The following is a 27,684-nucleotide window of genomic DNA, read 5'->3' as shown; positions in this document are numbered from 1 at the left end:
AAATTCTAGGAAATGCGAGATATGACCATTCCCGTTGCCATACTTAATATTTTAATAGACTTTTAAACTTTTATAATATAAAATATAATTTAACACTACAAATTTAATACTGTTTAGTGTCAAATTTAGGGGAAGTAGAAATAGAATAGTAAATGAATATAATAATATTTTTCATCTATTTATTTGTCATAAGTTTTGAATTGAATTTAACGTCGTGTCTTGTCATCTCCCATAATACAAGATCAACTGACTAATAGTCTAAGAGCTAGTGAACCCTCCGACTAACGGTCGTCCTGTAAGGCTAGAAATTTTTCTAGTGATAATTCATAGCACACCAAGGCTAAAAACCATGACCTGGCAGGCCTCAGCGGTGCACGTGTATCTACCAGGTGAATCGAAAAGTGCAAATTTAGGGGGTAAAATAAACTTTCTCCTGTAAGGTTTAAATTTAAGTATGTGCTTGAGTAAGTCATTTAGAAGAAATGTGTACAATGACAGGCGATTCTGAAGAGCATAAGACCTTGCCAGGCGAGGGGAAAGATTAGCGGTGTTTCCTAAAATTATTATTTTTGCATCGAACAAATTTTTTTTAGTTTTTTTGAATCATTCCAAACAGAACACGTCTTTAGTGATTTTTCTCTTAACTTAATAGTTTTTGTTATATAAGCGATTGAAAATTTTGAAAATTACGAAATCGGCTATTTTTAACCCTAAATCGGACATTTATCTAAAAATTTCAATGTTGCCAAGGTACGTAGATATTCTTTAAACATTGATTGATGAAATCCCGAAGAGTTATTTGCAATAAAATATCGAAAACCCCTTTGTTTTTTTAATTGCTAATCAAGCGGGCGCGTCACTGTAGTATAAGTGAGGACGTTTGAGTTTGCATAAATTCATTATCTCGAGAATGGGTAAATTTCAAGAGAAAGCCTCAGACAGGTCGATTTTTATTTTTGAATTAGGACTTTTTGGCATATATATAATACTAGTGACGTCATCCATCTGGGCGTGATGACATAATCGATGATTTTTTTAAATAAGAGTAGGGGTTGTGTGATAGCTCATTTGAAAGGTTATTTAATTCTCTATTCACTAATATAAACATTAACATAATTATTTATACAGGGTGTACAAATTTTTTTTTATTAAATTAACTTTGATTAAATTTGACAAATAGAAGAAAATTTTTTTTTGTACACCCTGTATAAATAATTATCTTACTGTTTATATTACTAAATAGAGAATTAAATAACCTTTCAAATGAGCTATCACACAACCCCTACTCTTATTTAAAAAAATCATCGATTACGTCATCACGCCCAGATGGATGACGTCACTAGTATTATATATATGCCAAAAAGTCCTAATTCAAAAATAAAAATCGACCTGTCTGAGGATTTCTCTTGAAATTTGCCCATTCTCGAGATAATGAATTTATGCAAACTCAAACGTCCTCACTTATACTACAGTGACGCGCCCGCTTGATTGGCAATTAAAAAAACAAAGGGGTTTTAGATATTTTATTGCAAATAACTCTTCGGGATTTCATCAATCAATGTTTAAAGAATATATACGTACCTTGGCAACATTGAAATTTTTAGATAAATGACCGATTTAGGGTTAAAAATGGCCGATTTCGCAATTTTCAATCGCTTATATAACAAAAACTATTAACTTTAGAGAAAAATCACTAAAGAAGTTTTCTATTTGGAATGATTCAAAAAACCTAAAAAAAATTTGTTCGATGCAAAAAGAATAATTTTAGGAAACACCCCTAATCTTTCCCCTCGCCTGGCAAGGTCTTATGCTCTTCAGAATCGCCTGTCATTGTACACATTTCTTCTAAATGACTTACTCAAACATATACTTAAATTTAAACCTTACAGGAGAAAGTTTATTTTACCCCCTAAATTTGCACTTTTCGATTCACCTGGTAGATACACGTGCACCGCTGAGGCCTGCCAGGTCATGGTTTTTAGCCTTGGTGTGCTATGAATTATCACTAGAAAAATTTCTAGCCTTACAGGACGACCGTTAGTCGGAGGGTTCACTAGCTCTTAGACTATAACTGGCGATGAAACGGCCGGCGATTAAATGGACTGGCGATGAACCGGCGGCATCGAAACGGCGGCGATGAACCGGCGGCGATGAAACGTCCCATTCCGACGTTTTCCGACAATTATCCAGCAACCAGGACTAATATAATTAAAAGTGCGAAAAATGTTGCCAAGCTATGAAACCAGGTGTCGCTTTTCCGAACTTGCACGGTCCCAATACAATAGTGGGAACAATGTACATAATACGTTAGTAAATTTTTCTTGCAATGATAGCGCCACCAGGCGGTGAAGCTAAGTACTTATCGGACTGCCCTCGTAGATATTGCTATAATTTTGTTTAACTATGGGTTTATTTTTTTTGAGCTGCCACCAATTAAAAGCTAATCTTCTTGTGTCACTCCTATCGGAGATTGCAAGGCTACAGGAACTGATGAATTTGCGAATTAACATTCATACTTATGCGTATCATATACTAAATTTACTCCATTTGATCAATTTGGGGATTTTCAAATTTCCTTTTCGATTAAAAGAGTGACGTACACGAAATATTTTACTAAACGTCATACGTATAAAAATACACAAGGAAAAAGTTTTCCTGTAGTTGGCTGTATACCATGTAATACAAAAAATAGTAAATCCTTTATAAAAGGTATATATTTAAAATCCCTAAAAAGGGCTACATCACAATCACATAACTAGTTTTCGACTGGTTTACCAGTCATCATGAGTGCTTACGTGAACTTTACATGCTAACCACCAAGATATAGTTTAACAAAAATATGTGGGTCAAAGCTCTGTATAAGTGGTCCGTTAAGGAAACATCAGTTAAAAATGCCAATTAGAGAGTGGATGTTTAAACTATTTTAAAATAATGCCCCAGGTAACATCTGAGCTGTGGTGTGACTAGATTAATTACATGATGAAATGTGACATTACATGATTTCACCATGTAATCTAGTCACATCACAGCTCAGATGTTACCTGGGGCATTATTTTAAAATAGTTTAAACATCCATGCTCTAATTGGCATTTTTAACTGATGTTTCCTTAACGGACCACTTATACAGGGCTTTGACCCACATATTTTTGTTAAACTATATCTTGGTGGTTAGCATGTAAACTTCACGTAAGCACCGATGATGACTGGTAAACCAGTGGAAAACTAGTTATGTGATTGTGATGTAGCCCTTTTTAGGGATTTTAAATATATACCTTTTATAAAGGATTTACTATTTTTTGTCATACATATAATTATGACTGAAGTCAACTAGCTCTTAAGCTCTAACGTCTAAAGGTGGAAAACTATTAAATACTTTAATGTAAATTTATAGGTTTCTAACGATACTTTCTCGCCTCTACTAGTTTCAAATTTTGTTATTTCACGACGTATTATGTCTTCCAAATTTTACGTCATTTTACCGGTGTTTAGCGCACCCATCACTATATATCGAAATACAAAAGAACATATAAAAATATACTAACGTCATATCAATCTCGTTGAAAGTAGTTAACATGGCATTCGTGTTTTGAGCCTCCTTAAGCCGTTGGGCGATCTTTAGCCTCATTCTATTCATCTTAACTCTATGTTCGGTGCGCGTGCCAGAGATTTCTTTGGTTGGATCTGCTGGTGGTAACTTAACTGTGGCCGCCTCCAAGGATTGCGCATGACGAATAGCGGCGACAGGTATTGAAGTCATCGGAGCCGCTGGTTTAGGAGGAGCAGCTGCAGGTTTTGGGGGAGCAGCTGCGGGTGGCGCTAAAATTATAAACACAAATAATGGTATCTAATTGCAGGAAATATAGATCTAACTAAAATTGTATTTTTAAGAAAGGCGTAGATAAAAAGACTAAGGTTCACAACGGACGGATCATGCTGCATCGCTACGTTGTGGATCCACAAAAGTAGTTTCCGATGATTGACCATGGGTTCTTATGTGGAGTAGACGTTCCATCACAGGAATAGTATATTGTACAACAAGTGAGAAAAAATACATATTTCTCACGAGCGCAGAAGTTTGTTGCAAATCAACCCAAATCAAGCGAGAGAGAAATATGTCATTTTCTCATGTGTTGTACACTGTACTTCTTCTATGGATGCGGTTTTGTCAAGAGTTCAAACTTCAAAATTAAATAACTTAAGTACTTTTAGGTAAATTATTATGCATATATTGAAATAAAATACATACATGTAGGGATTTAATATTCTTAAAATTTATATACTTTATTTATTTCAATTTTTTATTAACAGTTATAATATTTGAACAGTTCTGAGTGGTAATTCCTGGTAAATTTTGCTTCAACACATTTTGTTTGACAAAAATAATTGTGTTTGTATGGTGCATGTTACCGATCATATGTGTGGAGAACCCCTGAGAAAAAATATTTCTCACTGCAATGGCCTACTTTTCTATGGATGCTATACAATGTGCAACTTCTCTCACTACTTACATACATTCAAAACGAACAATTCGAAAAGTCGGCCATTGCAGTGAGAAACATTATTTTTTCTCACGGGTTGTCCATACATATGATCGCCGTTTCCACGGTAACATGCACAATACAAACACAATTATTTTTGTCAAACAAAATGTGTTGAAGCAAAACTTACCAGGAATTACCTTTCAAAACTGTTCAAATATAACAACTATTAATTATAAAGTATATTAGTATGATAGAATTGATTCAAAAAATGACATAACCCAGACATCCAAAGTGAAAGCTATCCTCCAACACCAAATTGTTCTATATGGTCCATATAATGTTCAGAAAAAAGTCACACCTTTTTGAGCGTCGGGTTTGGGGGGAGAGGGGGGAGAAGTCGGTAAATTCGTAGTTTTTCACGTTTTTCGTCAATATTTCTAAAACTATGAGATTTAGCATGAACAACCTTCTATACAAAAATGTTCTAAATTACATTTGAAATAAAAAAGGCCCTATACATATACATAATCCTTCTAAAATGAACGGTTCCAAAGTTACGGAGGTAGTATAGTATAATTGGTCCAAAAAAAGGCCTAACCCAGACATCCAAAGTAAAAGTTTTCCTCCAACACCAAATTGTTCTATATGGTCCACATATTGTTCAGTAAAAAGGTACACCATTTTGAGCGTCCGGTTTGGTGGGGGGGAGATGGGGGAGAAGTCGGTAAACTAATAGTTTCTCTAGGTTTTTCGTCAATATTTCTAAAACTATGTTTAAGCGTAAACAATGTTCTATACAAAAACGTTCTACATACAATTTAAAACAAAAATGGTCCTATCCATAATTGTTATAAAATCAACGGTTCCAGAGTTACAGAGGGTGAAATGTGGAGGTTTTCGATACTTTTTATATTCTTTGGGCAATTGATGATGATTTTGGGTGGTGAGGTTGACGTTTCTTCAAGGACTTATCACTAACAGACCATCGCCCACTGAAATAGCAAATCCTGTTAAAGAAAAAATTGCCCAAAAAATATAAAAAGTATCGAAAACCTCCACTTTTCACCCTCCGTAACTCTGGTATCGTTGATTTTATAACAATTATGTATAGGACCTTTATTGTTTTAAATTTGGTGTAGAACATTTTTGTATAGAACATTGTTTACGCTAAAGAATATTTTTAGAAATATTGACGAAAAACATAAAAAAACTACTAATTTACCGATTTCTCCCCCATCTCCCCCCCAAAACGGACGCTCAAAATGGTGTAACTTTTTACTGAACAATATCTGGACCATATAGAACAATTTGGTGTTGGAGGAAAACTTTTGCTTTTAATATCTGGGTTAGGCCTTTTTTTGGACCAATTATACTAGACTACCTCCATAACTTTGGAACCGTTCATTTTAGAAGGATTAAGCATAGGGCCTTTTTTGTGTCAAATTTAATGTAAAACATTTTTGTATAGAAGGTTGTTCATGCTAAACCGCATAGTTTTAGAAATATGGATTTTGAATGTGAGTAATTAATTCATAAATTTGATGGTTATAATTCTATTTCAAGTCAGAAATCAAATACACTAATTACTGTAAAAAGTTTCGTCTAGTTTTTACTTAATAGACTATTAATCGTTTCTGGTTAAACGATGCCAATCTGTGTACTTTGTACTCAAGGAGTCACCGGCAAATCACCTTGTCTGAAATGTGGTGGTTGTCAGAAATTCTATCTTGGACACCAGGTTTATCTTTGACACCAGGTTTATCTTGGACGTGTACTAATTGCAGAGGGACAGTTGATAAGAGGCGTTCGGTCATTGTTGCTGATGAAGATTCTGATGACTTTCCTTTAGAGGAAACCTCCTCGTCACAAACGTTGAAAGTTTTGCATAGTATTCAGAAGGATATGGCATCAATGAACATTAAATACGGAGATTTGTTGCAGTCTGTTAATTTTTGCAGCGATTCAATTACAACTTTGGAAAATACTATTTCTACTCTTACTAACAAGATTAAGGAAATTGAAAAGTTGACAAAAGAAAATTTAAATTTAAGGGATGAGGTCAAGGTTTTAAATTCTCGAGTGGATACACTTGAGCAACAGTTAAGAGCCAATGATGTTGAGATATGCGTTCCTTTTATAGATAACGAGAATGTTTTAAAAATAGTTTCCGAAATTGGTTCGGCTATCGATCTCCCTATAACCGAAGGTGATGATGACTCTTTTTACCGTTCCTCAACTTTTCGTACAGATCTACCTAAGCCTATTATTGTAAAATTTTCTAAAAAAATTAAAAAGGATGCATTTCTGGCTGCCGCAAAAGCAAAACGTCGTCAAAATGGTAGTTTTAGGGGATTGAAAATAGCAAATATATCTGACCAATTATATGTTAATGAACACTTGACCCCTAAAAATAAAAAAACTTCTACGAGATACGAAACTAGCTGCGAAATTAATACAATGCAAATATATTTGGACAAGAAATTGCGTCATATTTGTGCGAAAGGATGATTGTTTTTTGTATTTTTTTTTATGGATATGGCTGGTGTTTCTAATCTGTCTTTTTTGTATCAAAATGTTAGAGGATTAAATTCAAAAGTTAGCATTGTATTTCGCAATATTCTTAATTGTGAACAAAACATAATTTGTTTGACGGAAACGTGGCTGAATGCATCAATTTTAAGTGAAGAAATTTTTTCTTGTTATAAAGTGTATAGACGGGATAGGGAGACAAGTTCTTCTAGCAAACTTACGGGAGGAGGTGTTCTTATAGCTGTGTCCGAGGAACTTACTAGCTGTTCCGAGGAGTCTTGGTGTTCTGAAGCAGAAGATGTTTGGGTCACCATCACTCCTCGGAATAAACAAAAAGTACACATAGGTTGTGTTTACATACCTCCCAGAGACATGGCTGCATTAAATTTTTTTGTAATAAGCTTGTTGATATCTACCTAAATAATATTAATGATATTTTTGTCATTTGTGGAGACTTTAATATCCCTGAAATTAAATGGTTACTATACGGGAATGACCACTGCAAACCAAGTAATTATAATGATCCTATATCAAGCTTATTAGTTGACACCATGTCTTTGGTTGGTATGGTTCAGTACAACCCAAATGTCAATAAATCAGGTAATAGACCTTATATTTAACAATAGTTTTTTGATAAAAAATGTATGTTTGTCTACGAATCCACTAGTTCCCGAGGATAAATATCACAATACTTTAGAGTTTGATGTAGATATCCCTTTTAATATTTGCACTAGGGTTTTAAACCAATCTCGAAGAAATTTTAAACTCTCGAATTTTAATGAAATTAACCGTCTTTTATATGCAGTTGATTGGAAAACTAAATTTAAGTTAAATGATATAAATGAAGCTGTAAATTTGTTTTATAATATTATTGATAAAATCATTGATTCGCATGTACCTACATATCCTAATTACTATAAAAGATACCCTCTTTGGTTCTCTACTTCTACAATAAAAGTTATTAAAGAAAAGCTTAGATTTCATAGTCGATGGAAAAAATACAACAATAATTTAGATTATTTAACCTTCAAAATTTTACGGGGCAGATCTAAATTCTTAATAAATGAAGATTATAAAAAATATTTAACTAACGTTGAAACCAATATTACTGAAAATCCTAAATACTTCTGGCAATTTGTAAAAAATAAGAGAAATTCCAATAGTTTTCCAAACAGTTTGCTTACTGCTCAGGGCTCTACTACTGACGTACAGAAAATTTGTAACGTATTTTCTGATTACTTTGCTTCTGTTTTTATACCTAGTAATGTTAGCAATTTTGGTAATATTTACACTAACACGCCTTTAAATATCTGTAAATATACTATTACTCGCGAAATTATTGAAAATAAACTTGAAAATTTACCTCATAAAGGGCCTGGACCCGATGAGCTACCTACTGATTTTATTAAAAACTGTAAACAATCTCTAACAGAACCTTTATTTCTGTTGTTTAATAAATCACTTAATGCCGGTCAATTTCCTGATAAATGGAAGAATGCTTTTATTATTCCAATTCATAAATCCGGAAATAAAAGCAAAGTTGAAAATTACAGACCTATTTCTAAGTTAAATATTTTTAGTAAGGTATTTGAAAGTATAATTTCTGATTTTCTTTATTATGACGTAAAAAACCTACTTAATATTGAACAACATGGCTTTATGAAAAAACGTTCAGTCGATACAAACTTATTCTTATACATTGAATACATACTTCAAAGTCTAAATGAGAGAAAAAGCGTTGATTCAGTTTATACTGATTTCAGTAAAGCTTTCGATAAAATCGATCATTCGATTCTTGTTTTGAAACTCATGGTAATTTATTAAGATGGTTTGACTCATACGTCAGAAATAGATCACAACAAGTAACTTTAGGAGCTTTTAAATCCAATGCTGTGATCACTACGTCAGGAGTGCCTCAGGGGTCCCATTTAGGTCCTTTACTTTTTAATTTATATGTTAATGATATTTCTGCCTGTTTTAAATTTGCTAAATTTATTATGTATGCCGACGATTTAAAGATATATCACTGTATTTCATGTCCTAATGATAGAATTCAATTTCAAGAAGACTTAAACAATTTATCTGATTATTGTGTAAGAAATAACCTGTTTTTAAATGTTTCAAAATGTAATTATATACATTTTTCTCGCAGCAGCCCTGACTTAAACTATAACACATATGAAATTTCTAACTGTGTATTGCATGCAGTAGAAAGCGTTAAGGATCTTGGTATACTTTTGGACCGTAAGCTACTCTTTGATCAACATATCTCTAATATTACTAGAAAAGCCAGTAAGCAGTTGGGCTTCATATATAGAACTTGTTTTGAGTTACAAAGCCCTTTTACCATTAGAACGTTATATATGGCATATGTCAATAGTATTTTAATGTTTGGTTGTATTATTTGGAATCCGCGTTATTCGGTATACATCTCTAAAGTAGAATCCATTCAAAATAAGTTTATTTCCTATTGTAAAAGGAAATTTTATCCTGATAGTGATAGACAGCGCATTCGCTCTAATTTAAAAATAATTTCTCTTGAGCATAGTAGACAAATTGTGGATGTCTTATCTGTTCACAAGGTCCTAAATAATAATGTAGATTGTATTGACCTTATAAATTTCCTGAAAATTCGTACTCCAAGCCACACTACTAGAAATAATTATACTTTTGTTACGGACCAAGCATGCACAAATTACTTTTTAAATTCACCTGCTCATAGAATGACAAATACTTATAATAAATTGTCTAGCGTTGTGGATATTGATATCTTCTTTCATAAAGCGGATATGATTAAAAAACTATTGAAGAATCACTTTCTTGAAACTTAGTCTTTTGGGGTATTCAGTCTTGTTATCGCTTATTTTCTCATTTTTTTTATTTTCTTCTCTTTTGTTCATAGATATTATATCATTTTCTGTATTTATGTTCTTACTTCAATGAATATTTTTACTTTTAGTTTGTAGTTATATATCAGTTTGTAAAATTGTAAATGTATCTGAAATTCTGTAGTGGATACTTTTATGGGTTTGTCCTGTCTGTATCCCAAATAAAATAAAATAAAATAAAATAAAAATAAAATATTGACGAAAAACTTAACAAACTACGAATTTACCGATTTCTCCCTCTCTACCCCCCCCCCCCCCCCAAATCCGACGCTCAAAATGGTGTGACTTTTTTCTGAACATTGTGTGGACCATATAGAACAATTTGGTGTTGGAGGATAACTTTCACTTTGGATGTCTGGGTTTGGATCTAGATATACCATACTATATACATTTTAAGAATATTAAATACCTACATGTATATGTATTTTATTTCAATTTATGCATATAACATACCTAAAAGGACCTAAATTATTTAATTTTGAAGTTTGAATTCTTGACAAAAAAGTACAGTGTACAACACATGAGAAAATTACATATTTCTCCTTCGCTTGATTTGCGGCACTCGCCTCGTACCAACAAACTACTGCGCTCGTGAGAAAAATGTCTTTTTTCTCACTTGTTGTACAACATACTATTGTGGATCCACAGCGTAGCACTGCTGCGTGGTCCGTCTGTTGTGAACCTTATTTTTTTGAAAAAAATCTTGCTTAACCCGGCACCTGCCACGTGGGGATCTACCAGCACCCCATAACATATTTTTATCAAATATTTGGTATTTCAAGTTTGGTAAGCGAGCTGTGCGTCATAGTAGCTTTCTATAATATTATATAGTATATATGTGTTAGTGTTTAAAGTGGTTATTTAGTGTCACTCTGAACTTATAGCTCTAAAGTCGAATTGGGGTGTCATCATCTGGCACTTTATGTTTTAAATTTTTTTTGTATTTTTGATATAAACAGGTCAAATTTACATTTTGTATTGAAATAACTGATTTAAATTATTAATATAGACTCTATACTCACTATATCTTAATTTTTTTAGATATTTTACTTGACTTCATTTATTATGGTTTGGTACTTGCTAATTTGCTTATAACACCTTTTTCATTTTATTTTTCAACTTTTATAACATATTAGTGGCTAATAAGTTAATAAAACATGTTTATTTATATTCTTGTGTTACTCAACACATTATTTTGTTTTTTAAACAAGTGGATCACAGAAAATTGTTAAGGGGTGCTGTGAGATCCCCACGTGGCAGTTGACGCCTTGCAAAGCCACGTGGCAGGTGCCGGGTTAAAATAATTTATATCGATTAAAACATTCACGTTTAAGATTTGCAAACATACGTTAAAATCAATTTGTTGCGTTTCATTATTTTTCTATAATTGACCAGATTAACTCTGCTAAATCAATTACTAAAAAAACTATTTTTTTCAACAGTGACAGCGTGTAGGTACTTTAAGTCGCCAGAAATGAAAGATTGAGAAACAAGATATTATTGTTAGGTCATAGAGATCGGGGGTGTAATATGTAATTGTTTTGAATCTCGCCTATTAGCAGTGCCGGCGCTAAGGTATAAGGTGCCCGCCTGAAAAACTAGCCCAGGCGCCCCCCCCCCCCACACACACACACACATTATTATGGGCGCCCATACAAAAATTTTTAGGGTGGGGCCAGACGTGAAGATGTTGCACATTACATTTTGTATACTTTGGATGACAATATGTATATAGTTTAAAGCACCCGAAAAACTAGGGGGTGGCATGGCCTCCCTGACAGCGTACCTGCATGGGCGCCCATGCAGATACTCGTACAACCCCAGCGTTGGGGACATTATGTGGGTGTGTTTTAATGAAACAGTGAGACCCACATTTCCGAAGATCAAACCGGTCACTGACCTACCTATCTGACCGCCCATAACCTGGAGGGGTATCTATCTGACCCCCAAGCTATAACACCACCCCACCCCATCGCAGTACATAACGGATGAGGATGCTTTGTACTGAACGTTTCCTTGAATGCCCTGGGTAATGGGACATCCTCTGTATTACTTTATGTGGTTAAACCACCTGATTTTAGGGGTAGGTATTACCTGATATTAATGACTTGATTTTGGACTTTGGTCCTAAAAATGTGTGTTCCAGGCAGCGAGGCATTGACTTAGTCGGTGTTCCCCTATCCGCAAATGTCCCCGGTAAATAAAGTTCGGTTACAGTTTTATTTTTTTTTTTTTTTTTTTTTTTATTTGTGACTTTAGCACTTGGCTATTTAGCCAGATACAACTTGATAATAATTAATACTAATACAAAAAAACTATTAAACCTAATACAAATGATTAAAAAGAAAAACATATTATTCTAATTTACTTAATACTAAATAGAAAAGTGTCTATCTATACCTACTATTGCAAACAGATCAAAATAGTCAAAAGAAAAAAAAACCTCTTAAAAATTACTAAAAGACATTACTATAAATAGGGAAAAGGAGGGAAAATAAACAATTGGGTAAAAAAAAGGTTAACGAGATTGGCTAAAATTGATTACAGACATACATTTGTACTATGTATAAATTTGATTAGACAATCATATACTCTTTTGTCATTAGTAGCCAATAGGTTATTTATTTGGTACGGAGGAAATATTTGCAGCGTTTGCAAGCTGCTTAAAAGAGTTCCTGTATGCTGAATATATTTGGAACAGTTAAAAAAGATATGATTAAGATCTCCTTGTTCTTGACATGTTTCACATAAGTCTGAATTGTAAATTTTGATTTTAGCAAGATGAGTAGGATAACAAGCATGACCAAATCTCAATCTTATTAAGGTTGTTATATATTTACGGATGTTACTAAATTTCTTAAACCATCTCGAATTTGGAATTTGTGGTTGTATATAAATATATTGTGTTGTTGAATGGTTACAAAAAGTTTGCCAATAAGTTTTCCAACGATCTATTTGATTTCTTTTAGAGATACAAAAAGTGTCAGGAATACAAATTCTCTCCTCTGGTACAATTTCAGCTGAAGAGGTTATTGCAGCTTTAGCTAAAGAATCAACATGCTCATTATATTTTATACCAACATGAGCTTTTACCCAAATAAAATTAGTAGTTTTATTTTTATTTTTAAGCTTGACAAGCATGTTCTTAATTTGGTAAATGAAAGGATTAGAATTATAATTGGGTAATTTTGAAGTTACAGTTTTATTGGATCCACGATCTGACAGAATAACTTCATTTTAATTTTTTTAAGAAATTGGTCAAGAGAACTAAGATTTTTTTTGTCATTTCTTCTTTTTCGGCTTTTCTTCTTCGGTTCGTGCCCCAGATAATTTTTTTGAATCCATTTTTATTTAACTAAATAAAAATAATAACTTTAAAACCTCAAGACTATTTTCTGCAGTAATGTGAAACCGTAATTTAATAATAGTACTGAGTACTTAATGAATATAATTTTATATTAATTGAATGCAACACTAGGTTCTTTAACTGCAGAGTACAACTGACAAACTATTCTGTATTAGTATAGGTATAATCACATGAAATAATACTAAATCTAAATATCTCTAAACCAGCGGTTCTCAATCTTTATGGGTCATGTACCATCTAAAGTTTCTTTTATTATATTTCTATATTTTTAGATTGTATAATCAAGGCTTACTATGTACTACTATTTTAAGTTTTTGTGTGTTTTGTGTACCACCTCCAATAATGATATGTACCACCAGTGGTACATGTACCACAGATTGAGAACCGCTGCTCTAAACTAAACTTAAAATGTTTATTTTAAATATTATGTTTTTATGGGATTAATACTCGATACCTATTAATAAGTACATAATACTTAAATTACACAGGCGGCAAGAAAACAGTATCACAATCGTGTTTATTTTACTAGAAATCATTCATTTCCTCTCATAACTGCTGATACAAAACTAACAACTTGCAAGAAATTTGAAGAAAATAAAACAAAGCATTCTCATTTAGAGCAAAGTTGTTTGGTTGAAATATAATATCTTTGGCCAATAAATTATATTACTACATGGTAAGAATTCTATGCGACATTGCATATTTTTGTATATTTTACATGTGTGATATGCAAAACAAACAAACACTGATTAGGGTATTATGACGAATTTAAACCACATTTAAAAAAAAAATTAATTTTTCTATTTTAGTATTTTGCATAACACGAGCAGAAAAAAGCTCATTCTGGCGCCCCCCAAACAGGGGCGCCCGCCTGCAGTGCATCCCTTGCAGGCCCGTTATCGCCGGCCCTGCCTATTAGAGCAGTTACTGAAGGTGGATATGAGCTATTACCTCCGATTTCGTTGAACCTCCATAGATTTTCATGAAAATTGGTGAGTAGTTAGAAGATACCTTCACAAACAAAGGTGACATGATGCCGGCTTGCGCTTGTAGCATGGGGGTGTATGTCACCCCTTGTCGGGGGTGAAAATTATATTATTAAAAATAATGCCATAAATCGATATAGACACAAATTCTACGCAAAATTTTTTAAATAAAGTTATTAAAATAAATCAATACTTTTTGAGTTATTAAAGATCAAATATTTTAATTTTTCGTGAAAAAATGCATGTTTTAAAGCGAATTTTCATAAATTAATTATTAAAAGGAATTGTCTGCGCAAAAAATGGAAGCGAACCATTAAACTTAGTTTTTTGTGCTTTGGTCTAATATGCAAACCGATTTTGAAAATTTCAATATACCGGGTGTTGTTTCAAGATCACAATTACTTTATTTTTTTTTTGTTAATCCGACCTGAATTTTTCTTGTGATTACCCAATAGGGCTTTTCATTCACAGTCATTTGTTTCGAGCTTCTGTCATGTGTCACATAATATTAATATATCTACGTCGTACGTTATTGGAATATACCAATGATACAAACCAAAGACGTATGACGTAGATATATTAATATTATGTGACACATGACAGAAGCTCGAAACAAATGACAATCGATGAAAAGCACTATGGGTCGTTCTAATGTACATAGTAAATATTTATTGATTATTTTTAAAATGAGTATTTATTCATTAACTTTTAATACTTTATCATCAAAAGTGGTTTAAAAACCTGCTTTTTTATCTCATGGGTTCTTAAAAATTGCAATATATTATTTAATTTCACAATTAGTCATTAAATTGTCTGAGCAAAAAATTAAAGCGAACATATAAACTCTTTTGCTCTTTTGAAATGTGGAAACGGATTTTAAAAATTTAAAATTTAAAAATTTGAGTTTTTATAAATATTCATAACTTATGTAAAAATTAACTTAGAACGTTCTTATTACACTGAATTCTGAGACTTCTGGTGCTTAAATCATACCCTAAATTTCCAAGCAATTGGTCAAATAGTTTAAAAGGTATTTAATTTGTTTATCCCAAATTAATTTTTTTAACGCTATAAGTCAGAAAATGATGAAGTTACACTTATACTTTGGATAGTTTATGAAAAAAGAAGACTTATACTATTAATTTAATTTAAAAAAATGACAAAAATAATTATAAATACTGCAAAATTATTTTGCAAAAACATGTGAATTAAAAAAGGGGGGCTAACTTCGTCCCTAATTGTCCTAGGACAATTGTTTTTCTTTTTAAATGTGTATAAAAATTCAGTCTTCCTAAATATGAAAAAATAATTTTTCTACGGGTAACGGTTAAAAAGTTATTCTAATTGTTTATAAGTAAGCAAAAAATCGACATGTTTTTGCAAAATAATTTTACACTGTTAAAAATAACTTTTGTCATTTTTTAAATTAAGTTAATAGTATAAATGTTCTTCTTTCATATACTGTCAGAAGTGTTACTGTAACCTCATAATTTTCTGACTTATAGTGTTGCAAAAAAATGTATTTGGGATAAAAAAATTAAATAACTTTTAAACTATTTGACCAATTGCTTTGAAATTTAAAATATAATTTAAGCACAAGAAGTCTCAGCATTCCGTGTAATAAGAAGGTTCTATCTTAATTTGTAGGCAAGATCAGCCCCTGCCCAAAATCACAAGCCAGGGATCAGAATTAATGCCAGAAGTAACACCACATGAAGTTAAAAAGGCACTTTCAGAAATGAAAAATAATAAATCCCCTGGCGATGACGGAATAGTAATCGAAGCAATCAAACAAGGTGGAAATAAAATTATCCAGGCTTTGGCCAAACTTTTCACCCAATGCATTTACCAAGGAAAAACTCCTTCTCAATGGAACAATGCAGTCATTGTTTTATTACACAAAAAGGGTGACATAACAGATCTGAAAAACTACCGTCCTATCAGTTTGCTATCACACATATATAAACTTTTCACAAAAATTATCAAAAAAGACTGGAGGCTAAGTTAGACTTCTATCAACCTAGAGAACAAGCTGGATTTAGATCTGGATATAGCACTAACGACCACTTACTGGTAATAAAAAATCTAATAGAGAAGTCTGCGGAATACAACAAACCATTGGCACTGATATTCGTGGACTACGAGAAAGCATTTGATACCATAAGCCAGCAGAAAATGTTAAAAGCATTGACAGAATGCCGAATAGACCATCGCTACATTAACATGATCAAATATATCTACCAAACGGCAACGGCTAGCGTAAGACTGTCTGAACAACAAACAAATACATTCTGTATACAGCGAGGAGTACGGCAGGGAGACACCATCTCACCAAAGCTGTTCACAACCCTTTTAGAACACACATTTAAGAAGGCAGATCTAAACGAATATGGTATCAATATAAATGGAGAGAAGCTCAGTCATTTGAGATTCGCAGATGACATTGTCCTTATAGCCGATCGTATGGATGATGCAATAATAATGTTGAACAAATTATATTACGCTTCCTTAGAGGTCGGACTAAAGATTAATATCAACAAGACGCAAATAATGACTAATCTGGTGCTAAATCGTAATATTGTTGTTGATGGAATGGATATTGAGCAGACTGCATCTTATAAGTACTTAGGACATGAAATTCGGTTGGGACGAGATAACCAGACGTGCGAACTCCCACGTCGCATAGGATTAGCCTGGGCAGCGTTTGGTAAACTTAACTATGTATTTAAATCGGACTTGCCCATATGCCTCAAAAGGAAAATCTTTGACCAATGTGTGTTGCCTGTACTCACTTATGGAGCCGAAACATTAACACTAACAAAAAAGGTAGTGAACAAGATTCGCGTAACTCAGAGGGCTATGGAGCGCCAGATGTTGGGTGTCTCCCTGAGAGACCGAATCCCAAACGAAGAAATACGCCGTAGAACAAAAACAACAGACGCTGTCGAAAAAATCGCGTCGCTTAAGTGGAATTGGGCAGGACACGTCGCCAGATTGCCAGACAACCGATGGACAAAACGTATTGTCGAGTGGAGGCCGCGAGAAGAAGCACTACGGAGCAGAGGACGCCCACTAACCAGATGGGCCGATGATTTGAAACATGTTGTCGGTAACTGGATGCAAGCCGCACAAAATAGAGATGAATGGAAAGAGCTGAGGGAGACCTATGTCCAGCAGTGGACGCGTACGGGTTGATGATGATGATCTTAATTTGTACATAAGTTATGAACATTTATAAAATCTCAACATTTATGACTTATTTTGAAATTTTCTAAGCAACAAATAAGGATAGACATATTGAGCGAACGCCATATCTAAGTTATTTATATGATTTATGAGTTTCTTATTCTCAAATTTGCTTAGAGTGCTTTACTTTTTAGTAATAGACGAAAAAGCGAAAATTTACCGTTATTTATCTTCATTTGTTTATAACTATGTATATCATCAAAATCGGCGGCAGGAAACATATAGGTTATTAATATAGATGTCCATACTACTCAAAAAATTTGGTTTCGGCCTGGAGGGGGATGTGTCACGAAAAAAATCTTATTACTCTGGACTAATGGAGAAACTGCGTTGCCTAATGAGTAAGATACAAAAACAAGTGCACAATACGGACTCAAACTAAACGTCACAACAACCAAATGGATGTTAGTAAGCAAAACCCAACAACGACCCAACGACAAATAATTGAACACGTGGATTCGTACATCTACTTAGGAACAACAGTTAATTCAAGTTGGGATCCTACCTCTCAAAATCCGACTTCTGAAGTGTTATGTATTCCCGGTTTTGTTATATGGAATGGAGGCGTGGGCAATGACCGCAACATTAATGAAAAAAGTAGAGGTCTTCGAAATGTGGGTTTATCGACGTATATTACGTATATCCTGGACCGTGACCGTGAACAACGAGGAGGCACTACGCCGGATAGGTAAAAAGAGAGAGGTAGGAATAATAGGGAACTTGCACATAAAAATATTTTTACATAAAATTGTTAATTAATGTTTAAAAATGTTATATTCAAAATATTACATCTTAACAATGAATAGTGTACGTACAAAAACTGATAATAGTTCCGCGCCCAAAATTTCCGTTTCAAACAACTTCAAAAGCGCGAGCTGGGGTCTGACGTCACCAACCCCAGTGTTCTCGTTCGCCCGTTCGGTGAGCTATTGCATTGAATGCATTTTGCAATTGCTAGTTGTGCGTGTCGAATATCTGTCTTGTTTGCTCGGTGTTTATATTATTGTATTTAGTGTATAATATACTTTATCAAAATGGAAAACAAATCTGCGCAATATAAGAACTATATAGTGCCGGAATGCCAAAGCACAACTGTCAGAACATCCAACAAATATTTTTTTACTCTACCAGTAGAACCAAAAACTTCGATTGAAATGGCTAAAGGCATGCAGGTGATATAAAAAAGATATTTCACAAAGTAGCAAAGGTCTTTATGTCTGCGAGGATCATTTCGATGTGAGTATTTATCTAATTAGGTACCTAATACTAATAAGACATTTTCTATTTCAAGAAAAAGTATTAGGTAGTTGTCGTTTCATGAAATGTGCCTACTTAAACTTGTTTATTTGTTGCAGTTGGAACAAGACATGGATAACTATATAAATTCAAGATTATGGGTGGTCCCAAAATTATTAAGTCAGGTGTTGTCCCGCACATATTTGATTGTTAACCAGACAGAAAACGAACTTTTTCTGAGCCCATGGGGGAAGCAGCCCTTAAAAGTGTTAAACGTCAGCTTCTTGAAGATGCCACTTCCACATCTAACTCTGGTCTAAAGGACAATGATGATAAGAGATAGTGTGATCCTAGTTTCACAAATTTAGTTCAACCAGGACCTGAATTAAACCGACCAGCTTTACCTCAAAAACTGAATAATGCATCAACACAGACTCACATCAAAATCATAAGTAAAGGTATTCAATGTAAATTTCAAAGGAGTGTTACAGTCGGGTTGTCGCCATTGAAAATACATAATAAGGATGCATGAACTTCACCTTTAAAAGACTTGCAAAGATTATTTGAAGATACAAAAATGGTAGTGATGACTATTGGTAAAATGAAAGTAATTCTTCTTGTTATGAAGATGCGAAAGAAGAGGAAGCAAAACAATTTAAAATGTTGTCTCTGAAGTGTATAGTGATGAAGTTACAATACAGATCTAGATTGTATAGGTTTCAATTAATAGAAATATATTGTAAAACACAAACAATGCATCTATTTTTAACTCTAAAAAGAACAGAACACACATTTATGTCTCTTGGAGATGATTTCGGCATAAGCGAAAGCAATGCTTCGAGAATATTTGCAAAATCTGTTACATTAATTAGTAAATATTTAAGATCTTGTATTTTTAATCCCCAAGTTAAATTAAACTTACCCTTAGCATTTCAATTAAAGACGATTAAAATTTACTATACAATCCCCAGAATAGCCTAATAGTCCAGGAACTGAAGCTTTTCACCTCGCAATTTTTACAGAATAGATCGATTTGCTTGAAAATTTGAGAATAAGTAGTGGATGTTCAAAATCTATATGATGCCGAAAGGCGCTTTTAGCATGCAGGTGGTTGCCATCCCATCCCGGGGTGGAAATTTTTTATTATATTTTTACTGCAAAAGTTGATAATAACATTAATTCTAAGCAAAAAATGTTCTATACATTATTTTTATAAAATTAATACTTTTCGATTTATTCGCTATCGAAAGTGTTAGTTTTATATCCAAAAATCAATGTTTTTCGATATATACTCATTTACCATTCACTCAATTTTTACCGTAGAACAAATTTTTTCAAACCAAGTTATTGGGAGTTAAATAACCTACAATTTCATATTAAAACATTTTTTCGTATATCTGATGCTAATCTTTCCATTCTGAAGAAAATGGCATTTTTTACCAAACTACAAAAAGTCGTTATTCGCTTTTAACTCCAGTTTTTTTAAAGCTAATCATTCTAGCCAGTCAAACTTCTAGAATCTATTAATAATACATAAATAAAGAAGAATGAATAAGGCCAATGACTAAAAACACCGCTAACTTACATTATTATGCTTCCAATTGGATTTCTCCTTTTTTTTTAAATATATTGATTTTTTAACCGTAACCTTTTTAATTTTTATCCTAGAAAGTTTGGTAAAAAAGAATTTTGTAGGCTTTTATAAGATCTATAAGACCATTAATATTAAATCCTTTTAAAATCCTCAGTAGCAAAAAGTCGTGACTTTGAAAGGGTTGGTAAAGGGGATTTTTGCATGTTATTATAAGATTTAATTGTGAATAGCTCACTCAATTTTTACCGTAGGAAAAATTTTTGCAAACCAAGTTCTTGGGAATTAAATAAGCTACAATTTCCTATTACCTATATTTTTTCGTATCTCTGATGCTAATCTTTCTATTCTGAAGAAAAGGGAATTGTTTACCAAACTCCAAAAATTCGATATTCACTTTTGATTCTATTTTTTAAAAACTAATCATTCTAAGCCAGTCAAACTTCTAGAACCTATTAATAATACATAAATAAAGAAGATCGAATAAGGTCAATGACTAATTTTAATTAGGGTGGTGATTAGGGGTTTCCTTCCGATCACTTTTTCGCTGAAAAAAAAGGGACTGACATTCTTTTCATTATAAGCCACTTAATTTTTGAGCTAAAGACTTTTTCTTATTTCTGGAAATAGATATTTTTCAATACTTCAAATTAGTTTAAACAAGTTATCCTCGAAAAATGCATAGTTTTCCAGTCTTTTGACTTTGAAACTACAACATTTAGCATTTGACGAAGAAGAGCTAACATATAATAAAGTATAGCGCGATTACTGTTGGACTTAAAGAAAATTTAAAAAACAGTTTTGTTGATTTTTTCAGAAGGTACAGAAGGTCAGAAGGTTTTGTTAAGCAAAGTTGTTTTGATCAAACGAAAACTTTTTGAGTTATTTGCAGAAAACTGATTAAAAACATTTATTTTTTTGATATAAAACTAACACTTTCGATAGCGAATAAATCGAAAACTATTAATTTTATCAAAAAAATGTATAGAACGTTTTTTGCTTAGAATGAATGTTTTTACCAACTTTTGCGGTCAAAATAAAATAAAAAATTTCCACCCCCGTGATGGGGTGGTAACCACCCCCATGGTAAAAGCGCCTTGCGGCCTCATATAGATTTTAATCATTGGACTATCCGCTACTTATTTTCAAATTTTCAAGCAAATCGATCCATTCTGTAAAAATTGCTAGGTTTTGTCCTATTTAAGCTCCATTTCTTGGACTATAATCGCTTTCTTTTGAAAAACCCTCGTGAGTAATAGTATCTACTTATGCGTTTTAAGCACTTTAGAAGGTACCAATTTCTAAAGATTTATAAATTTCACTTTGAAACTAAATAAACTGATTGTAAAACTATGCAAGAATACAAATAATATCTGGTAATTTCCAATTAAATACGGTTAAAATGTTATACAATTCTCGTAATACTCTGATCGCGTTTAACCGGGCTCGACTCGTAGCCCAGTTGTGGTCCGTGACGTCAGACCAATAGAAGGACTTTCAAGCGCCTTTTAAGAAATTTGAATTTTATAGCATTTTCAAGGCCTCGTAATAAGCGTATGGGTTAAAAATATTTGTATTTTTTACATGCAAGCGTTTTAAGATCATGTTAAATTATGTTTTTAATAATATTTTAAAATTATACAATTTATGCAAGTTCCCTATTATAAAAAAAGAAAGTTTTAATACTTGGGTCACGTTATTAGGCAAAATAAATATAGAGTACTACAGCTATCATCCAAGAGAAAATAGACAGCAGAAGGGGTCCAGTGATGAGGAGACATTCGTGGCTCCAAAACTTGCGGCAATGGTTCGGACTGTCATCTGCTAACTATTCAGATCTGCCGTAAACAAAGCCAGAATAGCCATGTTAATTACCAACGTTAGGAACGGACAAGGCACATGAAGAAGAAGATTAATAGGCTATTGATTATGTACTATAGAAAGGAACTACAACGTTAACGGGGTTTTATTATTTCATATGGTCAATTAATCTCTATATATGAAAAAACCGCGGAGTGCTACCATTTAAAGGGGTGCGTTTTTAAAAAATGGGTGAATTAGTCCCTGGGCACAGGTTACATTATGGTGTGTTCTATGCACTTTTGGTACAAACACGTCTACATAAAAATTGTTCCTGGTTAAATTTCCTATCTAAATATAACTTTTTAAAGTCAAAGATTCTTTTGTTTTACAAAAATATATTCAAAAGAAAAAGCATAAAGAAACCCAAAAGAAAGAAATTTTGTTTTTTGTCCCATAACTTTTGTCCACGGGGATATAGGTATAGACATTGCTTCACAGAAAAAAAACTTACATATTTTCTCTTTAAAATGATGTTTGGTAGAGGTCATTAGGATTTATAGTGTTCGAAATATGATTTTTCAAAGTTCGCCACTCACAGCAATTTTGGGCAATGTTCCTTGTTATTTCGCAAATATTGTTCTGTAACTTTTTTCTACGCAACTTTAGGCATCTGCAATAGTTCATGTAAGAGGAATAGAAATCAATTACCTTTAAAATGTTTTACTGTATAATGTTGTACGACTTCTTTTAAAGAGGTTATCTTTTTCAAAATTTTATACTTTTAACGAGTTTTTATATTTTTTACGATTATTTTTTAAATTTCCCATTATAACTTTTTTTTCTACATTTAGGTATATATTAAATAATAAAAAAGAAAGCTTATTCTGTTTGCTTTAAAATAGTGTAAGTATTATAAAAAATTCTAGGATAATTTTTGACTAAGATATAATATGCTTTTTCAAAATGTAATAAGTACTTGCGACGTTTTTTGATTTTAGGAATATTTTTTAAATTTCTCATTATAACTTTTTTATGTGATTGTGTGTTATTATTTTTTATAGGTAATACTTTGGATCCAATTGACTCGGCCGGGCAAACTTCAAAATATGGATTAATTCCAATATTTACTGTCAAAGCACCACAAGCTTTGCTTGAAAAAATAGCATGTAAATGTGCCAAAGGATGTACAAAAAACTGCGGTTGTAGGAAGATAGGAATTAGTTGTTCTATATTCTGCAAAGGGTGCATGTGCATGGGTACTAATTGTGGGAACTCTAAGATAACTGAGGTGTCAGAGGAAGATATTGAAGCTAATGCTAACGAAGAGATGGACTTTGATTTTGTAAATTTTTTAAATGTCAACGTTTAAATAATTTTAACTAAAGTGGTGTTTTCTAAGACTAATGTTTATGTAATTTTTTTTTAAAGAAATAATTTTAAATAATACAGGTCAAAAAATATGAGAGAATTACTCGGTTTCCATTATTTAAATATAAATAATACACCATTTTAAAGAACAGAAAGTAGCCCTCTTTATTGAGCAATATATAGTATATTCATGTACAAGAAAAAAAGTTATAATAAGAAAATTAAAAAATAATCCTAAAATCAAAAATCGTTGCAAGTACTTATTACATTTTGAAAAATATTATCTTATTCAAAAATAATCCTAGAATTTTTTGTAACACACCATTTTAAAGTAAACAAAATATGCTTTTTAAAAATATATACAGTAAAAGCTCGATATAACGGACTAAATGGGGGACGGAGTGTCCGTTAATGCCGAAAGTCCGTTATATAAAAATAGGTTTAAAATAATCAAATAACTTTTTTTTTAAGTTGTATTTGCACTTTTGAAGTTTGCTGTTTTTTTTATAATTAAAAATGTGTCCGCACAATGCTATCATAAAAAAATTTTATTGAAATTCTTTGCAAAATACAGAGACGTTTTGAATTTTTTCACATTTGACCGGATTCTTTTGTCCATTATATCCGAAGTCCGTTAAATAGAGGTTCGTTATATCGAGGTTTTACTGTATTATATAATATATACCTAAATGCAGAATAAAAAAAGTTATAATGAGAAATTTCAAAAATAATCGTAAAAAATGTAAAAAATAATATTTTTTTATATTAGGTATAATATAATATCTACAGTCGGAAAAATGAAAGAATACCCATGAACGAACATATAAAACATTCTGTATTTTCCTGTCACCGTGTCACAAAGAAAATTGTCCAGTGAAAATACATGTAATAATTATTGTTACATGTACTTGCACTGGTCAATTTTCTTTGTGACACGGTGACAGGAAAATAGAGTGTGTTTTATATGATCGTTCATGGGTATTCTTTCATTTTTCCTACTGTAATATACTATTATATTATATATACTATATATAATATTATATTATATAATATATAATATATTATATAATAATAATATTTAATTTTTATACTAAATTATAAAAAATCGTTAAAAGTGTAAAACCTTGAAAAACCATATCTTAAAAAAAAAGTCGTACAACGTTATACAGTAGACCATTTTAAAGGTAATTGATTTCTATTTCTATTACGTGTACCATTGCATATACCTAAAGTTACGTAGAAAAAAGTTACAGAACGATATTTGCGAAATAACAAGGAAAATTGACCAAAATTGCTGTGAGTGGAGAATTTTGAAAAATCATATTTTGAAAACTATAAATCCTAATTACCTCTACTAAACAACATTTTAAAGAAGAAATATGTAGGTTTTTTTCCGTAAAGCAATGTCTATACCTATATCCTCGTGGACAAAAGTTATGGGACAAAAAACAAAATTTCTTTCTTTTGGGTTTCTTTGTGCTTTTTCTTTTGAATATATTTTTGTAAAAAAAAAAGTATCATTGACTTTAGATAGAAAAATAGATAGGAAATATAACCAGGAACAATTTTTATGTAGATATGTTTGTACCAAAAGTTCATAGAACTCACCCTAATGTAACCTGTGCCCAGGGACTAATTCACCCATTTCTCAAAAACGCACCCCTTTAAATGGTAGCACTCCGCGGTTTTTTCATATATGGTATGGTCCATTGACCATATGAAGTAATAAAACCCAGTTAACGTTGTAGTTCCTTTTAGCTATCTTATTTTGAATATAATATAATCAATAGCCTATAATTTTGATATGTTTATTCATCCCCTCCAAAAACTTTCAACTAGTGACTTACCTGATGGTGGAGGTGGAGGCGGAGAAACTGGTGGGGCAGCAGGGGCGGCGGCAGGCTTAGGAGCTGGAGCAGCCGCAGCAGGTTTGGCAGCTGCTGGTGGTGGAGCTCCTTCACCAACGGTTAACTTGAACAAGTGTTGTCCTGGTTTCACAGTGTCGCCGTCATTGACTAGAATTTCTGCTATCACACCTGCAGCAGGTGCGTGAACGGGCATGGCTGTTTTGTCGGTTTCGATTTCCATAACAACTTCATCGGCAGCGACATAGTCGCCAACTTTCTTTTCGAGTCTAGAAGAGAATAAACAACATAAATTTGAGATATACTAAAGTTTAAGGACATTCAGTTGTTAGACTAATGTTCTGTGGTAGAATTAATATTATGTATGTAAATATTGACTTTCAGAATGACGTAAAAATAAAACTTCTTGTAGCGCCCAGTTAGTTTATTTGAAATAGGAAGCCAACACAATACCGTCCAATATGTGAGGACGCTGAACCTCAGGACCTGTCCAACTCATGTGAGGGGTCAAATGGTGCCCGGTGGCATATTTACAGATGCTTGCGTTTGTAGACACCAGGGTGTTGAAATCAGTTAGGGTTTGGAAAAGCAGTACATTTACAAATACTAACAGATTATAACACCAGAGTGTTGAAACCAGCTAGCTTTTGTAGTGGCTGTACATGCACAGATGCTAGCGGCTATTGACACTGCATTTAAGCTACTGGCATGGCGGCTGTCGCGTTGCTGGTTTGCGAAAAAATATTGGGAGAATATAATATATACCTACAGTTTACATAAATGAGTATAAAGAATTAGTTAATAAACAAAATTAATTACATTAATCAATAAAAATGTCAAAAATGATTTATTTGAAACGTCACTTATAAGTTTGTAAATCGTGAAAATTATTGTAAAAATTGCTAAAACACAATCAAAAAGTCATGGTAGGTAATTCTCGTAGAAGACGAAGTCCTACCAGAGGAGTCCCATCGCAAATTATTCACAATCCTTTCTTGAATTTTATAAGATTTCGTAGGTCCGATAAACAAAATTTCTCAGTAACTGAATTAGTGAGAAGAGGGGCCCAAATTTGAAGAGAGATGAGCAAAAAGACTATTTTTGATTCCTTTTTGTAATTTTTAAAATCATTTAGTGTGTTTTATAATCAAAATTTAACCCTCACGCAGAAGTTGTATGTACAACTTCAGTGAGGAACTGAGTTTATTTTATCATGTACAATTTATCTGCTACAAATAAACTCACATTATTATTATTATTATTATATAATAAGCGGGATAAAATATTTAGACTTTTATCATTGTTACTTATAGGATATTGATTATGTTCAAAATAAGAGGGCTAAAAGGAACTACAACGTTAACGGGATTTTATTGTCTCATATGGTCAATAAACCTCTAAATTTGAAAAAACCGCAGAGTTCTCTCATTTAAATGGGTGCGTTTTTGAGAAAGGGGTGAATTAGTCCCTAGGCACAGTAGGCACAGGGTGAATTAGGGTGAGTTCTATGCACTTTTGGTACAAAGACGTCTACATGAAAACTGTTTCATGTTAAATTTACTATCGAAATATCACATTTGAAAGTCAAAATTATTTTTTTTTACAAAAATATATCCAATAGAAAAGCAAGAAAAAACACGTAAGAAAGCAATTTTGTTTTCTGCCCCATAACTTTTTCCACAGGGATATAGGTTTCAGGGATATGCATTCCTTCAGCGAAAAATAACTTCAATCCTCGCTCTTTACAATTACGTTTAGTGAAAGTCTCTACGATTTATAGTTTTCAAAATAGGATTTTTCAAAGTTTGCCGCTCACAGCATTTTTGGGCCATTTTCCCCATATTATTTCGCAAACATTGTTCTGTAACTTTTTTCTACGTATCTCTAGGTATATGCAATGGTACATGTAGTAGAAAGAGAAGTCAATTACCTTTAAAAAATGGTCTAATGTATAAGGTTGTACGACTATTTTTAAGCAAGTTATGTTTTTTTAAGGTTTTATACTTTTAATGATTTTTGATATTTTTTATGATTATTTTTTAAATTTCTCATTATGAGTTTTATTCTTGTACATTTAGGTGTATACATTGTAAAATAAAAAAAGCATATTTTCTTTACTTCAAAATGGTGTATTGGAAAAAAATTCTAGAACTATTTTTAAACAAGATATCTGTATGGTATCCAAAAGTATCCGTAATTTGAGAAAAATTTTAAAAAATTTTATTTTAATTTTTTTCAATTAGAAGAATATAATTGCATATTATAACATAATTTTTAATACAAAATAACTTTTCTTAATAACACTTTTCGATATTGTGAATTAT

General features: G+C 32.3%; 1 protein-coding gene across 1 annotated transcript in view; it reads right to left on the bottom strand.

Annotated features, from left to right (window-relative positions):
- LOC126880370 (dihydrolipoyllysine-residue succinyltransferase component of 2-oxoglutarate dehydrogenase complex, mitochondrial) overlaps positions 1 to 27,684 on the bottom strand; it is a 78,920-nt gene that overhangs the window by 21,292 nt on the left and 29,944 nt on the right. Inside the window, exons 4-5 of the mRNA XM_050644192.1 lie at positions 25,343 to 25,629; positions 3,543 to 3,816 (exon numbers count right to left, since the gene is read on the bottom strand). Coding sequence (XP_050500149.1) covers positions 3,543 to 3,816; positions 25,343 to 25,629 — 561 coding nt within the window. The remainder of the gene's footprint in view (positions 1 to 3,542; positions 3,817 to 25,342; positions 25,630 to 27,684) is intronic.

The sequence above is a fragment of the Diabrotica virgifera genome, chromosome 2 (assembly GCF_917563875.1).
Source record: "Diabrotica virgifera virgifera chromosome 2, PGI_DIABVI_V3a".
Lineage (NCBI taxonomy): Eukaryota > Metazoa > Arthropoda > Insecta > Coleoptera > Chrysomelidae > Diabrotica > Diabrotica virgifera.
This window is presented reverse-complemented; position numbering and strand designations above follow the sequence as displayed.